At 43.8% G+C, this 17,472-nt stretch overlaps 1 protein-coding gene across 1 annotated transcript in view; it reads right to left on the bottom strand.

Moving 5' to 3' along the window:
• Positions 1–11,130, bottom strand: part of LOC117524263 (gamma-crystallin M3-like) — a 78,006-nt gene extending 66,876 nt beyond the window's left edge. Inside the window, exon 1 of the mRNA XM_034186033.1 lies at positions 11,082–11,130. Within this exon, the coding sequence (XP_034041924.1) occupies positions 11,082–11,130 (49 nt within the window). The remainder of the gene's footprint in view (positions 1–11,081) is intronic.
• Between the last annotated feature and the right edge of the window lie 6,342 nt (positions 11,131–17,472).

Genomic DNA, 17,472 nt, shown 5'->3' with positions numbered 1-17,472 from the left:
TCAATCTCCTCCCGGTGGTTTCCAGACACCACCAGAGTTACTGGTGGTGTCTTGTGTGTGAGTAAAGGGAGGAGGGTGCCATCTAGTGCCCGCACCTGCAATGGCATAGGAAGCGCCACCAGAGGGAGCCCTACCTCCTTTGCCCATCTGCTGTCTAGCAGATTCCCTTCTGACCCCGTGTCCACCAGTGCTCGGGCTTGAAGGGTTAAATCCCCGCTCAGGATTGTGACTGGGAGTCGTGTGGCAATTTGTGTGTGTCTCACTTGAATGTCTTGACCCCCTCTTAGCCCAGTCTCTAAGGGCGAGTGTTGACGTTTTGGCCGTTTGGGGCAGTCTCTCTGTGTGTGCTCTGTTGAGCTGCAGAGAAAACACTCTCCACGGATCAGCCTCCCCATTTTGGCCCTGTGCGTTTCCCTAACAACGTCAACAGGGGGAGCTGTTGCCCCACAAAGCGCTGCGGCTGTGGAGCGTGGGGAGGGCGGCCCCTTTTCGAACCCGGAAGGGAGAGGGGCGGCGCGTATCCGGTCACGTCCTTCGCCTCGCTCCCGACGGCATTCCTCTAACCGATTGTCTAATCGTATAACGAGATCAATAAGCCCGTCTAAATCCCGCGGTTCGTCCTTGGCCACCAGGAGCTCCTTCAGGACCAACGACAGTCCGTTTACGAAGGCGGCGCGGAGGGCAGTGTTATTCCAGCCGGACCTCGCAGCCGCGATGCGGAAGTCGACTGCATAAACAGCTGCGCTCCGGCGCCCCTGTCTCATTGACAACAGCACGGCTGAAGCGGTCTCTCCTCTATTTGGATGATCGAACACTGTTCTGAACTCCCTCACAAACCCATCATATGTCAGAAGGAGCCGTGAATTTTGCTCCCAAAGCGCTGTAGCCCAAGCGCGTGCCTTGCCGCGAAGCAGATTAATTACATAAGCTATCTTACTAGCATCAGTCGCGTACATGACGGGACGTTGTGCAAAGACGAGCGAACACTGCATAAGAAAGTCCGCGCATGTCTCCACACAACCCCCGTACGGCTCTGGAGGGCTTATGTATGCTTCAGGGGAAGGTGGGAGGGGTCATTGAACGACCTGTGGAACGTCACTGTTACGCACAGGGTCGACAGGAGGGAGAGCCGCAGCAGCGCCCTGAGGGCGCGCTTCCACCTGCGCGGCGAGAGCCTCCACCCTGCGGTTAAGGAGGACGTTCTGCTCGGTCATTAAATCCAACCGAGCCGTGAAAGCGGTGAGGATCCGCTGCAACTCACCGATCATTCCTCCTGCGGACGCCAGTGCGCCCTGTTCTTCCATTGGCCGTTCAACAGCCGGTTGACGCCCCACGGGGTCCATGACGTTGGCCGAGATATCCTGTTGTGAAAGTGTAAGTACACGGACCCACAACAGGGGGCGCAAATGAACGGACAATGGAATAGGTCAAATAACACACTTTACTGTTGTGAATATGCACAACAAGTACAACAGATTACAATAATGGACAAAGTCAAATTCACACAGGTGTCGTGTGGGCAGGCTCGAAGATAGGAGACGCCTCTCCAAAGTAGAACCGGAACCACACGGTTTCCTCCGCCACCAGACCCCGGGAATACTGGAGCCGCCAAGTCCCGAATTCCCAGGTGGCCACTGCCTCCGCGTGTCGGACCTGGTACTGCTGGCGAGGAATAAAGAACAATTAAAGGAGGGCGCGTTCGCACCCAGGAATCCGAACGGCAGGTAAACTGCCTCCACCTCTCGTTGGAAAGTTCTGCAATCACTCACAAAAATCACAAAAGTTACTGTCAAGCAGTCAGCTGAGATTATTACCTTCTTGGTAGAAATGATATCTCGGCAAAGAGGTGGAGACGTCGTCCTGCTGATATACTCCTGCCGATCAGATGATTGGTAACAGCTGTTGCAGGTGATGCGTGACAGCTGTCACCCTGGCTGCTCCTGTGAGGCGGCTGCGCCCTCTGGTGGTGGGCCAGCAGTACCTCCTCTTCTGGCGGCCCACACAACATATGCTTCACATAGGTGGTGCCCCGAGGATTAGTTTATCCAAATTAAATAATAATTATTAAACCCTAAAATTGTTAATTATTTTGGTGACCAATTAAATGAGGTCTAGGCCAATCTAAATCAATTTGAGATTTGGATATGAGATTGATCATCTTTCCTTCATATGCTTTAAAAATCATTTTGATCACTGTGTTCTCTCCCATGTGGGGAATCTTCCTAATTTCCCTGTTATAGTAATCTCTTGTTTGTAAATACCGAAAAAAATCATATTTGTCAAAACCGAATGCATCTTTCATTTTCTCAAACCTCATTAATCTCCCCTCTTTTTCCAGCATTCTTCATGTTGTAATTCATTTTATTAATTATTGCTTATATCCCAGCTCTTGGGCAGGTTTGAAATTAGTATCATATACTATCCATTTTAATGTATTAATATGTTTCTGTAGATTATTTTTTATAGCTTTATACCATGTTTCTAGTGTGAAAGTTATTATTGGGTTCATGTTGCTTTTGAGTTTATCATATCGTTCTATATCACCAATCAGAGTTTTTATTTGGACATTATTAACATCTTTTTCTATATCCTTCCACTTTTCTTCATAGTTTGGATTGCACCAACAGTAAACATATTTCAATTGTACTGCAATGTAATAATTTTCTAAAGTGGGGAGGGCAAAGCCCCCTTGTTCTTTAGATAGCTGAAGAATTACATATCTGACTCTGCGTCTTTTACCTCACCAAATAAATTGAGATATTCACCTATTCCAAGTTAAAAAAAAAAGTTTGGGGTATCTTAATTGGTAATGACTGAAATAGACAGAGTAACCTCTGTAAAATATTCACTCTTATAATTTAAATTTTTGAACTAAAATCCAGAGGTAATGTGTTCTGTCTTTGTACGTATATCTTTTTGAATTTCTCTTGTGATATCTTGATAGTTTTTTTTTCACACATTGTATTTAAATTTTGTGTAACCGTTATTCCCAAATATTTTATTGCCTCCCTATTCCAGATAAATTCATATTTATTTTGCTTTTTTTTTTTTTTGCTGGTAGGTAATTAAATGTCTGTACTGCTGCAGAACCCGGCAATTTCAATCAAGCCAAACTGAAGACAGTACGTCCACATTATTACTTGTACAAACATGTAAACTTTGCAACCAGTGGAGAGAACACTCTTGACCAGGTCTACACCAACATCAAATAGGCATTTAGAGCTGTTCCCCATACCCACCTGTGGAACTCAGTCAATCTCTCTGTTGTGCAAATTCCATCTTAAAGATCACAATTAACCAAGACCAATCTATCTGTGAAGGACATAAGAGCATGGCCAGAGTGAACTATTTCATCTCTCCAGGACTGTTTTGACTGCACAGACTGGACTGTTTTTAGGGAGGCTGCCACTATCAACCAGCATTTCAATCTAATGGAATATACTGAGTCTCTGAAGAGATATATATCCAAATGCATGAAAGATGCACCGTCATCAAAAACATCACCATGAGAGCTAACAAAAAATTGTGATCCACCAGGGAGGTATGTCAGCTCCTGAGAACATGGAACACTGCTTTCAAGTCTGGGGACAATGAAGCCCTTAGATCTACCAGGGACAACTTGGGTTTATTCCCATTTGGTCTACTCCCATTTCATCTACACTGATCCCCCAACTTGAACCGAGGTGTGAGAGCAGCCAAGCACGCCTATGGATAGAAGATCCATTCATGCTTCATAGACACAAAAGACTCCAGACACCTGTGGCAAGGCATCCAGTCAGTGACTGACTACAGGCCAACATCCCCACAGTGTGAGGACAACACAGACTTCCTCAACTCACTTAACACCTTCTTCAGCCGGTTTGAAGAAAAGAACACCACTACACCAACAAAAATCCCTCCCTGCTCGGACAATGAAACACTTCATCAGGACCCAGCTGACGTGCAGAGGACCCTACTCAAGGTGAACCCCGGAAAGTTGCAGGTCCTGACAACATACTTGGGCATGTGGTTAGAGACTGTGCTGACTCATTACACATGTTCTTACAGATACCTTCAACACCTCTCTTAGCCATGCCATCATACCAGCATGCTCCAAAGCCACCACCATCATACCACTACCCAAAAAATCCCAGCCACAACTTTGAATGACTACCGGCTCATAGCACTCACACCCATCTTGATGAAGTGCATTGAAAAGTTGGTCAAGGCCCATATAACATCCAGGATGCCCGCAACACGTTTCAAAAGAGCTGGGACAGTGGTATGTTTACCACTGTGTTACATCATCTTTCCTTCTAACAACACTCAAGTGTTTGGGAACTGAGGACACTAATTGTTGAAGCTTTGTAGGTGAAATTCTGCCAATTCTTGCTTGATGTACGACTTCAGTTGTTCAATAGTCCGGGGTCTCCACTGTCGTATTTTGTGCTTCATAATGCACCACACGTTTTCAATGGCCGACAGGTCCGGACTGCAGGGAGGCCAGTCTAGTACCCACACTCTTTTATGATGAAGCCACGCTGTTGTAACACTTGCAGAATGTTGCTTGCCATTTTCTTGCTGAAATAAGCAGGGACGTCCCTGAAAAAGACATTGTTTGTATGGCAGCATGTGTTGCTCCAAAACCTGGATTTACCTTTCAGCATTGATGGTGCCATCACAGATGTGTAAGTTGCCCATGTCATGGGCACTAACACACCCCAATACCATCACAGATGCTGGCTTTTGAACTTAAGGCTAGTAACGATCTGGATGGACTTTTTCCTCTTTTGTCCAGAGAACATGATGTCCATGATTTCCAAAAACAGTTTGAAATGTGGACTCATCAGACCACAGCACACTTTTCCACTTTGCGTCTGTCCATTTCAAATGAGCTTGGGCCCAGAGAAGCCAGCGGCATTTGTGGATGTTGTTGATGTATAACTTTCGCTTTGCATGGTACAGTTTTAACTTGCACTTGTAGATGTAGCAATGAACTGTGTTAACTGACAATGGTTTTCTGAAATGTTCCTGAGCCTACGCAGTAAGATCCGTTACACAGTGATGTCTGTTTTTAATGCAGTGCCGCCTGAGGGATCGAAGGTCACGGGCATTCAATGTTGGTTTTCGGCCTTGCCATTTACATGTAGAAAGTTTTCCAGATTTTCTGAATTTTCTGATTATATTATGGACTGTAGATGATGGAATCCCTAAATTCCTTGCAATTGCAACTTGAGAAGCATTATTCTTAAACTGTTGGACTATTTTTTTTATGTAGTTGTTCACAAAGTGGTGATCCTTGCCCCATCTTTGCTTGTGAATGGCTGAGACTTTTGGGGATGTTTCTTTTATACCCAATCATCAGTGTCCTTGGTTCCCAAACATTTATTGAGTGCTGTTAGAAGGAAAGGTGATGTAACACAGTGGTAAACATACCACTGACCCAGCTTTTTTGAAACATGTTGCAAGCATCCATTTCAAAATGAGCAAATATTTGCACAAAAACAATAAAGCTTATCAATTTGAACATAAAATATCTTGTCTTTGTGGTGTATTCAATTCAATATAGGTTGAAGAGGATTTGCAAAGCATTGTATTCTTTTTATTTACATTTTACACAATGTCCCAACTTCACTGGAATTGGGGTTGTACTTATAATGAATACTACTAAATGCTCAATGGAATATATTAAGATACAATGAAAAAAAAGGAATTAACTCCTGAAATAACAAGCAAGGACTGGCTAAACATGTGGAAAACCACCAAACAACCACTTGTTCTCAGAAATGGAGGGAATTTCCATGGAAAAACCTGATCCATTATTTCATCACCTAAGATAAAAAGTAAAATATCTGAACCAATCTATACCATGCTGTAGAAACTGTGGATCAGTAAATGTAAATCATAGCCATCTATTTTGGAAATGTTCAAAAATAAATAACTATTGGGAAAACATAAACAGAGAAATTATAAAAATTATGGGATACAACCTACCGTTGAATGCAATTACACTGTACTTAGGAAACCTTTCAGTAGAATATGTACAAGGAAAAGATCAATATTTGTTAAAAAATATTGACAGTAGCTTGTAAAAAAATCTATATCAAGGAAGTGGCATCAACCTGACCCCCTCCAACCATGGAACAATGGACACTAATTATTGAGATCTATTTGATTGAAAAATTTACATATATGTTGATACTGTGGAAAGCCCAATTTGAAGAGAAATGGGAGAAATGGATGATATATAGGAACAAGATCAGCGACACTGACGATAAGAAGATAAGTTCATTGCAACACTGAAAAGAAGACTTTTCTGTATACATGGGATTTCAAGTATTTTCCCCTGTTGGTGTTATTTATTTATTTTATGTTTTTTTGTGTTCTTATTGTTGTATGTGATCCTTAATGTTGTCTTATTATTGTTTAAAAATAAATAAAAGCGAAAAAAAAAAAACTTTAAAAAAGTTCTGCATTGAGCTCACAGACTGATACCATGTAGACAGTGTCTCCTCTGTGTTCAAACTGGGTGGAATGTACACAGCTGTGATGTTGATGGCTGTGAATTCACTTGGCATGTAGAATGGTCAGCGTGTAAGTGTTAGAAATTCTATATCCCCAGAAAAGCGACTTGAGACAATTTTGGCATTTGTACACCAGTTGTTATTGATGAAAATACATACGCTACCTCCTCGAGATTTACCACTGAGAGCATGGCTCCTGACCATCTGGCATGTTGTAGTCCATGCACCTGGATGTTATTGTCTGGAACGGTGTGATTAAGCCACGTCTCTGTGAGGATGATGAAATGAAAGCTTTGAACATTGCCCATTCTGGTTCATGCCCCAACCTTCACAGGAATGCCAGAAAAAGCTCTGTTGGAGGTGTGAGTTAAAGATCACTTAGACAGTGGGCTCCTCCAGATGTTGCCAATTCACCCGCAATAGACATTTGGGCTTACCAGGTCTGTCCAAACCCCCTCCCCCATTCTCTGATCCAACTCACCACCAGGTGGTGATCAGTTGACAGCTCTGCCCCCTCTTCATCCAAGTGTCCAGAACATGCTGCCTCAGATTAGATGATACAATGACAAAATCGATTTTCGACCTTCGGCCTAAGGTGCTCTGTTAACATGTAAACTTTGTGACCAAATTTTTTTTATTTATTTATGTTTTATAACAAACAAAACACATACCAAGAACTTACATCATTAAACAAAAATAAAATAAACATGCACAGACCCAGGACAACCTCACGGAAACTGCCACATACGCACACTCTCGAAATATGGCTCCTATCTACCAACACCACACCAAAGGTAGCCTCACATCAAAAAGGCTTTAAGGTCAACCACTACTCAATTCCAGAGAATGATACTTTCCTCCTTAGCATTATGTACACATGTAGTGGACAACTCTAAATATGCTACATCTATGAAAGACATCACTCACTGACAGTAAGACAAAGAATGTGGGGGTTTCCACCTTATTGCCACCATCATGCGCAACTTAAGTTGAGTCATATCAATCAGCATCAAAACCACCGGTGATAAAGGAATATTAACATGTAAAAGCCTGGACAAACCTTTCCTTACTACTTCTAAAAAATAAAACACACCTGGACACCACTAAACCAAATGAAAAAATGTCGTCACAGAGTTTGTGTGACACAAGGTACAGTTCAGGTCAGCTTTGAGCTTCCTTTTGTATAGAGGCATCATGTATGTCCTGTGAATAAAGTTCAGGTGAATTTGCTGATGATCAAGGATCTTGGATGAACAAAGCACAGAGTTCCAAACTGCTTCCCAGTTAAAATCAAGAGGTAAATTAGGAACGTCAGTTCTCCAACAAGCATCCACATGTGTTACCATGTACACTTATGAGCATCCTTATGTTCGACATGGTGTTTGTTATGGACACTCCATGACTAGCACAGAAGTCCAATAACAAACAACCACTCAGGTTTGGATCAGAGAGGCCATTCCTCCCAATCACACCTCTCCAGGTGTCTCTGTCTTTGCCCACATGTGCATTGAAGTCCCCAAGCAGAACAACGAATTCCCCCCACTGGAGCCCCATGCAGGACTCAAGCCAATGACTCCAAGAAGGTTGAATACTCTGAACTGCTCTTCGGTGCATATGCACAAACAACAGTCAGAGCCCCACCGCCACCCCTAACAACCCGAAGGCAGAAGGAGGTGACCCTCTCGTCTACTGCGGTGAACTCCAACTCAGCGGTGCTCAGCTGGGGGTTTGTGAGTATCCCCAAACCCGCCCGGCACCTCAAACTTAATCCACTGTGTGCTGGATGAGAACTTGCACAAACAAACCCTTATTTGTAGTCCTCAGTGGGCCACAAGTTTTGGAAAAGAAAAATATTCATCCGGAGTCTCAATCTTTCAGGGTTCTTTTAGGCTATGTTTACATAAATATGTAGCCCAATTCTGGCTTCTTGCTCCCCCCTCGCCCCATAGCACAGATCAGACACGCGGTATGAACAAGGAAGCAGAGATACTCAGAGTCTGATATTTTAAGATCAGCTACAGGTCACATGCACATGTGGAACTAAATCTCATTTTGATTTCAGAGTTTGTTCTTTTTTTTTTTTTCATTCTGTGATGGTGATGCACCAGATCTTAAGCCTTTTCAAATCATTGTCCAGCTCCGGTGATACTGGATGCTGCAATGTTAAAATAATTGATTTACAACTATTATTCTAGCATTAAAAATGATTTTTTTTTTTTTTTTTTACAATTTGGAGATTTTTAGGCAATGCAAACACAAGCTCTCACATCTGACAAATTCAAGTGGCGTGTACAGCTGAACTTGCTTCATTAACATCCCAAGCCAGCACAGAATCCTGCTTATCACCAGTTCTACTTTTATCCATTTTGACACCGCAGCCGCCTACTCTGCACCCTAGTTTACATATTCCTTGTGCAGTCTAGTTTAGGATTGTATCAAGTTCCTCATCTTCTCTAATCAGACGCTCCTCCTCTGCCTGGGTCAACTTCTTTGGTGATTTTTTTCCAAAACACTGTCAGTCTCCGTGATTAACTGAGAGGAAGAACGGACCGTTCCCGACCCCTCTGTTTTCTGTTCCTGCTGGAGCAGGTGGGAGTGAATGCAGCCCAGCAGGATGGACTTTTCTCACTCCCTGAGAAAACACCAGTGTGTGTGTGTGTCCAGGGAGAATAAACGTGTCGGTACATATGTCACATGCATATATATAGTTTCCTGGAGCATATGTTCATGCATAACTCTCTCCACATCTGGCAACAACAGCATCTTCCCCCACAGGAATGAGTGCAGTCTGTCAGGGCTCATCAGACACATCCTAAATTTAAATGATGTAGGCGGCTCAGACTGCAGCCCTGTTCCACTGCTTTATAATTGAACCTCGTCACCTTTGACCTGCACAATCAAGCCCATTTTCTCCTGAGTAATACATGCCGGACTACGTGGTCTGACTTTATCTGCAAGGTCTAAACAAAATTGTTCTTGAACTTGCCTTTCCTCAAGTCATATTGCAATGGGTTCATGTTTATTCATTTTAGGCTTGATTAAAAGAAAATGTCAATTATAAATCTTTGAGTTGCACATGAGATAAAAAAAAACGTTGAGACCAAAACTAATGCAAACCACACTGTACAAAAGAAAAGGCAACAACGTAAGGCAACCAGCACTGAAATAAAGTCAAATTTGAATTAACTTTAAAACTATTGCTGTCATTTGTTACTAATTATTAGTTTTTTTGTTTTTGTTTTTGTTTTGTTTTTTCTCTCAAACCTATATTAATCACATGGATGAAACTAGGGATGTCATGCATCACAAGACCTATGGTTTTGATTGGATAGAGATTTTAAGCCAGGTACTGTATCATATTCCGGACCAGGAAAAAAGATAAATATTATTTCATTTTCCATACAAAAAAATTAGCAAACAAAACAAGAAGATTTTGAATGAAAAATGAAAACAAAATGTCCAATGTTTTACATAATATTTTAAAATAAAATACTTAATTGTTGTATTAAATTACAATATGAATTGCATCAGCAAATAAAAACAAATACGCATTCTCAAAATCTGTGGCTTAAGAATGCCTTGGAAAGAGTTAGAAAATAGGGAATAGGATAGGGAAGAGTGGAATGAGCTGCTTGGTCAACTGCCACCATGACCCGGACCTAGATAAGTGGAAGAAAATGAAGGAATGAGTGGAAAAAAATAAGAAATGCAGCAAAGCTTATAACTTCAAATTCCTCTAAGATGCATGGAATGATGAGGATGTCTACATTCTCTGGTGTGAGAGGCTAACAACAATAATTAATTTTATAATCCTTTCAGAATAAAAACAATAAATGTTAACCCACAGATACAAATTCATACAGAACAGTGATCCTGCTGAACAGATTCTTTCAAAAAAGTCAGGAATAATTATTATTTTCCAGCGCTGTGGAATTTCAGACACCTTGGCTGCGCATGCTTGATTCAGTTGGCTCAGACAAAAACAGTCAAAACCAGTCTTGGTTTCAAAGTCAATAAATATTACAAATTCTAAGTTAATAATAATAAATATATACTTTTTTCAAAGTATTCAAATCTGGTTAATTATTATGTACAAAAAAGTCATTAAAATGTGTTCAAAAGTGAACTTTTGAGGGGTTTTGGAGGGCCTTTTCCTACACGGCATGCATGTGGGTATGCCCCTGCACCTGAGGCCAGCACATTGGCAGAGGAGCTAAACAGCTTCTTTGCCCAGTTCTTGACCACCACCACACGCCTGCAGACACTAACTCCCCATGGTTTCAGCAATCCAGCTTCTCATTTCTCTCTCCATGAGCATGACGTGAGGAAAAACCTAAAAACAGTGAACTCCAGGAAAGCTGCTATCCCTGAAGGTATCCTGGGGGTGGTGTGCATGTGCAGCATGTGCAGACCAAATGGCAGGGATCCTCACCAAAACTCTACAACCTCTCCCTGACACATGCCACCACTGCCACATGTGTGAAGGCCTCCGCCACTGTCCCCATCCCCAACAAACAGGCCATAGACAGCCTGAATGATTACAGACCCATCACCTTGACATCCTTAATCATGAAGTACCTCGACCCCCACCAGTTTGCAGGGCAAACTGGTCAACAGATGACGCCATCGCCTTCGCTCTCCACACAGCACTGAGCCACCTGGAGAACAAGAAGAGCTATGTGAGCATGCTCTTCGTGGACTACAGCTCAGCCTTTAACAACATGATACCAGACATTCTCATCACCAACCGATTGAAATTACAAATCCCCTCTCCACCTGTAACTGGATTAAAAACTTCCTGATGAGCCACCCACAGTCTGTGAGACTCAGCCCCCACCACTCCTCTACACTCACATTCAGCACTGGTTCCCCTCAAGGTTGCGTTCTGAACCCTTTACTATACACCCTGTACACCTGCTCTGTACACCCTGTACGACTGCTCTCCAACCCACCCCACCAACCACAACATAAAATATGTCGATGATACCACAGTGGTTGGACTAATGTGTGACGAGGAGGGCCAAGGTGGAGGAACCGTCACTGTGGTGCTCAGAGAACGACCTGACCCCGAATGTTCAAAAGACAAAATAACTTATCATGGGCATCAGGAAAAACAGACAAGATCACCTCCTCCTCCTCATGAATGGGAACAGGTGGAAACTGTCACCAACTTCAGGTTTCTGGGCACTGACTCCAACATCGGGGCTCTGGTTAAGAAGGCTCTGCAGTGGCTACACTTCCTGTGTGTCCTCCAGAAGAACAACTTGGAGACAAAGCTATTGCTGGCCTTCTAATACTCATCAGTGGAGAGCGTACTGACATACTGTCTTGGTGTGTGGCACTCAGGCTCCAGAGCTGAAGACAGAAAGCCACTGGAGAGGGTCATAAACACTGCCCAAAAGATCATCGGCTGCCCTCTGCACAGCCTGGAAAACGTTGCCACATCCTGCTGCCTTAGGAGAACCAAGGCCATCACAGGAGACCCCTCACACCCTGCCTACCCCCTGTTTGACCTGTTGCCCTCCAGGAGATGCTTCAGATCAACCAAGGACCACACCAGCAGGCTGAAAAACATCATCTTTCCCTGGGCCATACATACTGCAAACACACACAAATACACACACACACACACACACACACTCTCTCACCCACAGATCTACTCCCATAAACACTCCCCCCCGGGAACAAACAAGCCAACATACCTCCTCCCAACTTTAGCACCTTAACAGCACTGGATTCTGTGCCCTCATTGTTCAGAAACACTGCCCTAAATGTTTACAGTCACATCTCTACAACTCTACTTTATTCATATATATATATATATATATATTTTTTTTTTTTTCTGTAGCCGGTACGTCCCTCACGTCCAGCTACACTGCGTTGTGTTCAGGTGCTGACTCAAACAGGGAACACTGGCACGACTTGAAGAGCTCAGGTTTATTCTCCCCCAGACTGCAGTCGAGTCTGTAACAATGTTGAGAGCAAAATAAATTTGTGGTCAAAGGTGCTCGATCCCCACATCAACAGACCTCCCCCAGTCGAGCTCAGTGCAGACTGACAAGGGACAGGAAATGACGCATCATGTCCGTCAACAGCCAGTAAGGGTAGTAAAACGCAACCTAATATGTTGCTTTCAACACAATTGGAAGAAACTTGGAAACAAAAATAATAATAATAAAAAGGATTTTGGTGAAATTTATATCCTTTAGCCACAGAATAAAAATGAAAAATAATAACAACAATAATAAAAATAATCAAACAAAAAAAATTCCAGCGTCATTTACTACATCTGTTACATTCACCCCTCAATTTCGCCAAAATCCTGTACGTACAAAAGGCCGCACATAAAACAACCCACGCCAGCATAATATTCACCATCACCTAATCCAAGATAACCTTTGGGAATCTAACTGTCCACACAGCGTATTAAGCTACTTATTTCATAAGTTCGGAAAATGACAGTAGTTGATCAGGCTGCTGCTTTTCCTAGTTAATATGATGCCTTTTACATCACTTAAGATTCTGGATTTCAATCCCAATAGTGTGAACATCCTACCAGCCAACCAAAATAATATGCGTACCAGATGTAAACATAACGCAAAATCCAAGTCCATTCTACTTTTCAATCTAAAACAAGGTAAGTAAAGACTGTGACCTTCTATTGAACCCATCTACGATACCCCTTGTGAAAGGTTTTTGTGCCATGTTTTCTATCAATCGATTGACTGTTTTGACAACCTTCCCTGTGCGTGTTCTGACCACAGGTCTCTCAGGCACTCCATCTTGGCTTGGTATCTGATTGTCAGTCACTGATACAAATGAGTCAGTGTTACAAAGCCCTATCTTGTCTTGGTTGGAATTGTTGACTGGAAAGTCATGGTCTTTGTCAGTCCTGCATATTTCTGGGGGGACACTGGGACCTGGACTGTCTCCCATGGATGTTACTTGCTCCTCTTCAGTGTTTCCACAATCACCAACAAGGTCTGACTGGGGTCCTTCTGACGTTGGCTGATCCAAGTCTCTGGATGAGGAACACAACATATCCTCCATCGCTGACTCACCATCAGCATCTGGCGAAGTACATATCCATGAGCGCATGCGATCCTCTGAAGCTTCTACTGCCAAGCCCTCTACAGCATCGATGGATGGAGACTGAAACTCGCTGACTTCTTCTGAGGCACCTGAATCCATCTCCTCACTAGCTTGTCCTGACATTGGCAGGAAGCTCACATCCAACATCAAGTTCCTGTGCACAACTTTGGTTTTCCCCCTCTCATCTGTGACTTTATAGGTGTGAGTTTGGGGATTCAGGTCTATGACAGTGTAGATGGTGTACTCCCATTTATCTGCCAATTTCCTCTTCCCCTTTTCAGCTTTGTTTGCAAGTAAAACACGGTCACCCACACTCAAGCAATTGCCACAAGCTCTCTTGTTATAGCCATGAGCTTAGTGTTGCTGCTCTTTCCTTGCATGTTGCTGTGCAATGTTGGCAGCCTCTTGGAGGTTGGTGATCAGTTTCCCTGCATAGGTCTTGTAGTCAACCACAACTGGATCCTTCAGAACCTGTTTGAAAACTACGTCCACTGGAAGTCTAGGGACTCGACCATACATCAAATAGAATGGGGCATATCCAGTCGTTTCATGAATGGTCGCATTGTAAGCAAAGGTCAAGGTATGTATCTGTTGTGGCCAGTATTGCTTTTCTTTCAGGGGCAAGGCACGTAACATGTTACCAAGTGTCCTATTAAACCTCTCAGTTTGTCCATTTCCCATGGGATGGTAGGCAGTGGTGTGGGACTTGGTAATTCCTGTAAGACTGAGAAGTTCTTTTAAGAGCTTACTTTTGAAATTGGCACCTTGATCTGAATGAATTCGCTGTGGGAAGCCATATATGCAAAACACGTTGTCCCACAATTTCTTTGCAACCTGCTTTGCAGTCTGGTTAGCACAGGGGAATGCATGGGCCAACTTGGTGAAGTGGTCAGTTACAACCAAGACATCCACTGCTCTTTGTTTGCTGTCCTCCGCTGTCCAAAAATCTATGCATACCAACTCCATTAGGGCAGAGGTGTGTATGCTCTCCAAAGGAGCTTGGGCAGCTGGTTGTGGGGTCTTCGCAAGGATACATCTTTGGCAGCATTTCACATACTCCTTGATGTCTCTTTCCATCCGAGGCCAGAAAAATCGTTGTCTGGCGAGGTGTAATGTTCTGGCTTGCCCCTGATGCCCTGCAAGATCGTGCACACCAGAAAGGGCCTTGACCTTCAAGCTGGCAGGTAAAACAAACTGATAATGTTTTTGTTTGGTTGAAGGGTCTTTGGTGATTCTGTAAAGGACTCCATCCTGGACTTTCAACTTGTGCCACCGCTTGAATAGGGTCCGTGCTCTGGGAGTTAGCATACTTTTCTCTCGCCTAGATGGCAACTGACATTGTTCTATGAAAGGCAGGATCTCCCCAATAACTGGATCCAGTTCCTGACTGTGTTATAACTCATCGACAGAGAGTGCCAAGAGTGTATCTTGTTCTGATGGTGTCACCTGAGGGAGTGCCTCAATGAACTGCATTGCCCTTGTCTCTGCAGCTTGTTCCCACTCTGTATGAACTTCACAAATGGACTTGACATCAGAGCAATTCTGGTTCCCAACCAAATTGTTCTGAGAGGTACTTGTGGTCATAGAACTTGCATCATTCACCTGGAGACACTGAACTTTGCACCGGAAGATATCCTGGACTCTTTCGTCCTTTGTTCCATCAGCCTCCACCAGAAGATTCTCATATGGCTCACTGATCAACCGTTGGCCCACAGTACTAGTGAACGGGTCCCTGCTTAAGGCATCCGCCACTATGTTCTTTGCCCCAGGGATGTGTTTGAGATTGAAAGTGTAAGGGGACAGTTTGGCAACCCACCGCTGTTCACAAGCATCAAGCTTGGGCTTTGTCATTATATAGGTCAGGGGGTTGTTATCAGTCCACACTGTGAAGGAGTGACCCTTCAACCAGTGACTTTTCACATACACTCCACTTGAGTGGATACCTCTTTTGTGATCCAGTGAGGGTCTTGCTTGCAAAAGCAATCGGGCGTGCTCTAATTTCACCTTCTGGAATTTGGGACAAAACTGCTTCAAGACCATCGAGTGAGGCATCGATGGAGAGGATAAAGGGTTTAGAGAAGTCTGGGTGCGTGAGAATTGCACAGTTCAGAAGTTTCTCCTTGAGGCAGAAGAAGGCAGCATCACAGTCATTAGTCCAGTCTGTGGGCTTGAGTTTCCTGAAGACACTGGGATTCTGCTTTAAATTCCCAACCTTTCCTCTTCGTTTCTGTCCAGCTGTGAGACCAAAAAGGGGCTTGGCTATAGAAGAGCAGTTGGGTATGAAATGTTGATAGTAAAATACCATTCCCAAGAATGATTTCACTCTTCGAACTGAAGGTGTGCAGCCATCTTCCTCCATTAGGTCCCTCTTTGACATTTTGACAATGATCTCAACTTTCTCCGGGTCGACAGCTACCCCATCACCAACAATAATGTGGCCAAGGAATTTCACAGACCGCCGCAAGAGGTGGCATTTTTTTGGACTCAACTTCAGATTGTGCTCTTTCAGCCTCTTAAAGACAACTTCCAGCCTGCTGAGGGCTTCCTGTTCAGAGGGGGCAAAGACCAAGAGGTCATCAAGGTAACACAGCAAGCTACTGAAATTTAGGTCACCAAAAATGCTTAGCATCATCCTCATGAAAGATGCCGGGCTGTTACAAAGGCTTTGGGGCTTTCTGTTATATTCATGTATGCCCAGTGGTGTTGTGAAGGCAGTATACTTCTTATCCTCTTCATGCATGGGTAGGTTGTAGAAACCCAATGTTAGGTCCATGGTGCTGAAGACTGTTTCCACCAAGGGCTGCCAAACAGTCCGACTGATGGGGCAGGGGATGAGCGTCTTTGATGGTCCTGGCATTCAGCCAGCGAAAATCTGTGCATATCCTGAGATCTCCATTTTTCTTCCACACCATCACGAGTGGAGAAGCATATTCGCTCACTGACTTTCGAATAATTCCCTCCTCTTCCATCTCAGTGAGTACTTGGCGTAACTTTTGGTAGTGAACTGGAGGCACCCTCCGATATGGAAGGCGGAATGGGCGGTCATCTGTAAGCCGGATTCTGTGCACAAAATCCTTGGCTTCTCCACAGTCTAGATGGTGTATTGAGAAAATGTTGTGGTATTGTTCAAGCAGTTCTACCAGCTGGGTTTTGGTAGAGGGGCTCACTTGGCAATTGTCAATGTCAAGTTCTCTGAGGCCCACATTCTGCAGTCTCTGCTTCAAGTCTGCATGGTCATTGTGTTTGTCAATGACTGCTTTCTCTATGACATCCTCTTTTTGACAAGAGCCTTGGAGCAGCGTAAAATCTTCCACTGCAACACAGGGCGAAACATCTGCCAGCTTACAGTTTCTTCTGAGAGTGAGTGGCTTTTCTGTAAAATCGGTAACTTTCATGGGAACCCAACCATCTCCCCATAAAGGTGTGACAACTCTGCCCACCATTATACCACAAGGGACACACTTGACTGATGTAGGCTCAACCACTACTGTGCTCCCCGGTGACATAGGAGCATTTTTTGGCAGCTTGCCCCATAGCAAGTACTCTTGTTTGGGAAGCAGAGTCACTGCTCGAGTTAGCTTGGCTGTACCAACCTTGTCAGGTGCTTCTGTTCCTCTCCACCTCGTGAGACTGGTCATCATCTCTAAAAGCTGCTCGCCCTCAGAGGACTCCTGCACATTGCATGAGATACGTTTCCAGTAATTGTCATCATTCTTTAGTTCATGAAAAACATACTTTAAAATGTTGGTGCCAATGATGATGTCATCCTTTTGCCCAGCTACCACCAAGACTGGCACCATGCATTTCACCCCATACAAGCTCAATTCCAAATCATACATGCACTTAGGACTCACTTGTTGTCCTCCACAGCCAACTA

This window comes from Thalassophryne amazonica, chromosome 14, assembly GCF_902500255.1.
Source record: "Thalassophryne amazonica chromosome 14, fThaAma1.1, whole genome shotgun sequence".
NCBI classification, from domain to species: domain Eukaryota; kingdom Metazoa; phylum Chordata; class Actinopteri; order Batrachoidiformes; family Batrachoididae; genus Thalassophryne; species Thalassophryne amazonica.
The sequence above is the reverse complement of the archived record's forward strand: the minus strand, read 5'-3'. Positions and strand labels throughout refer to the sequence as shown.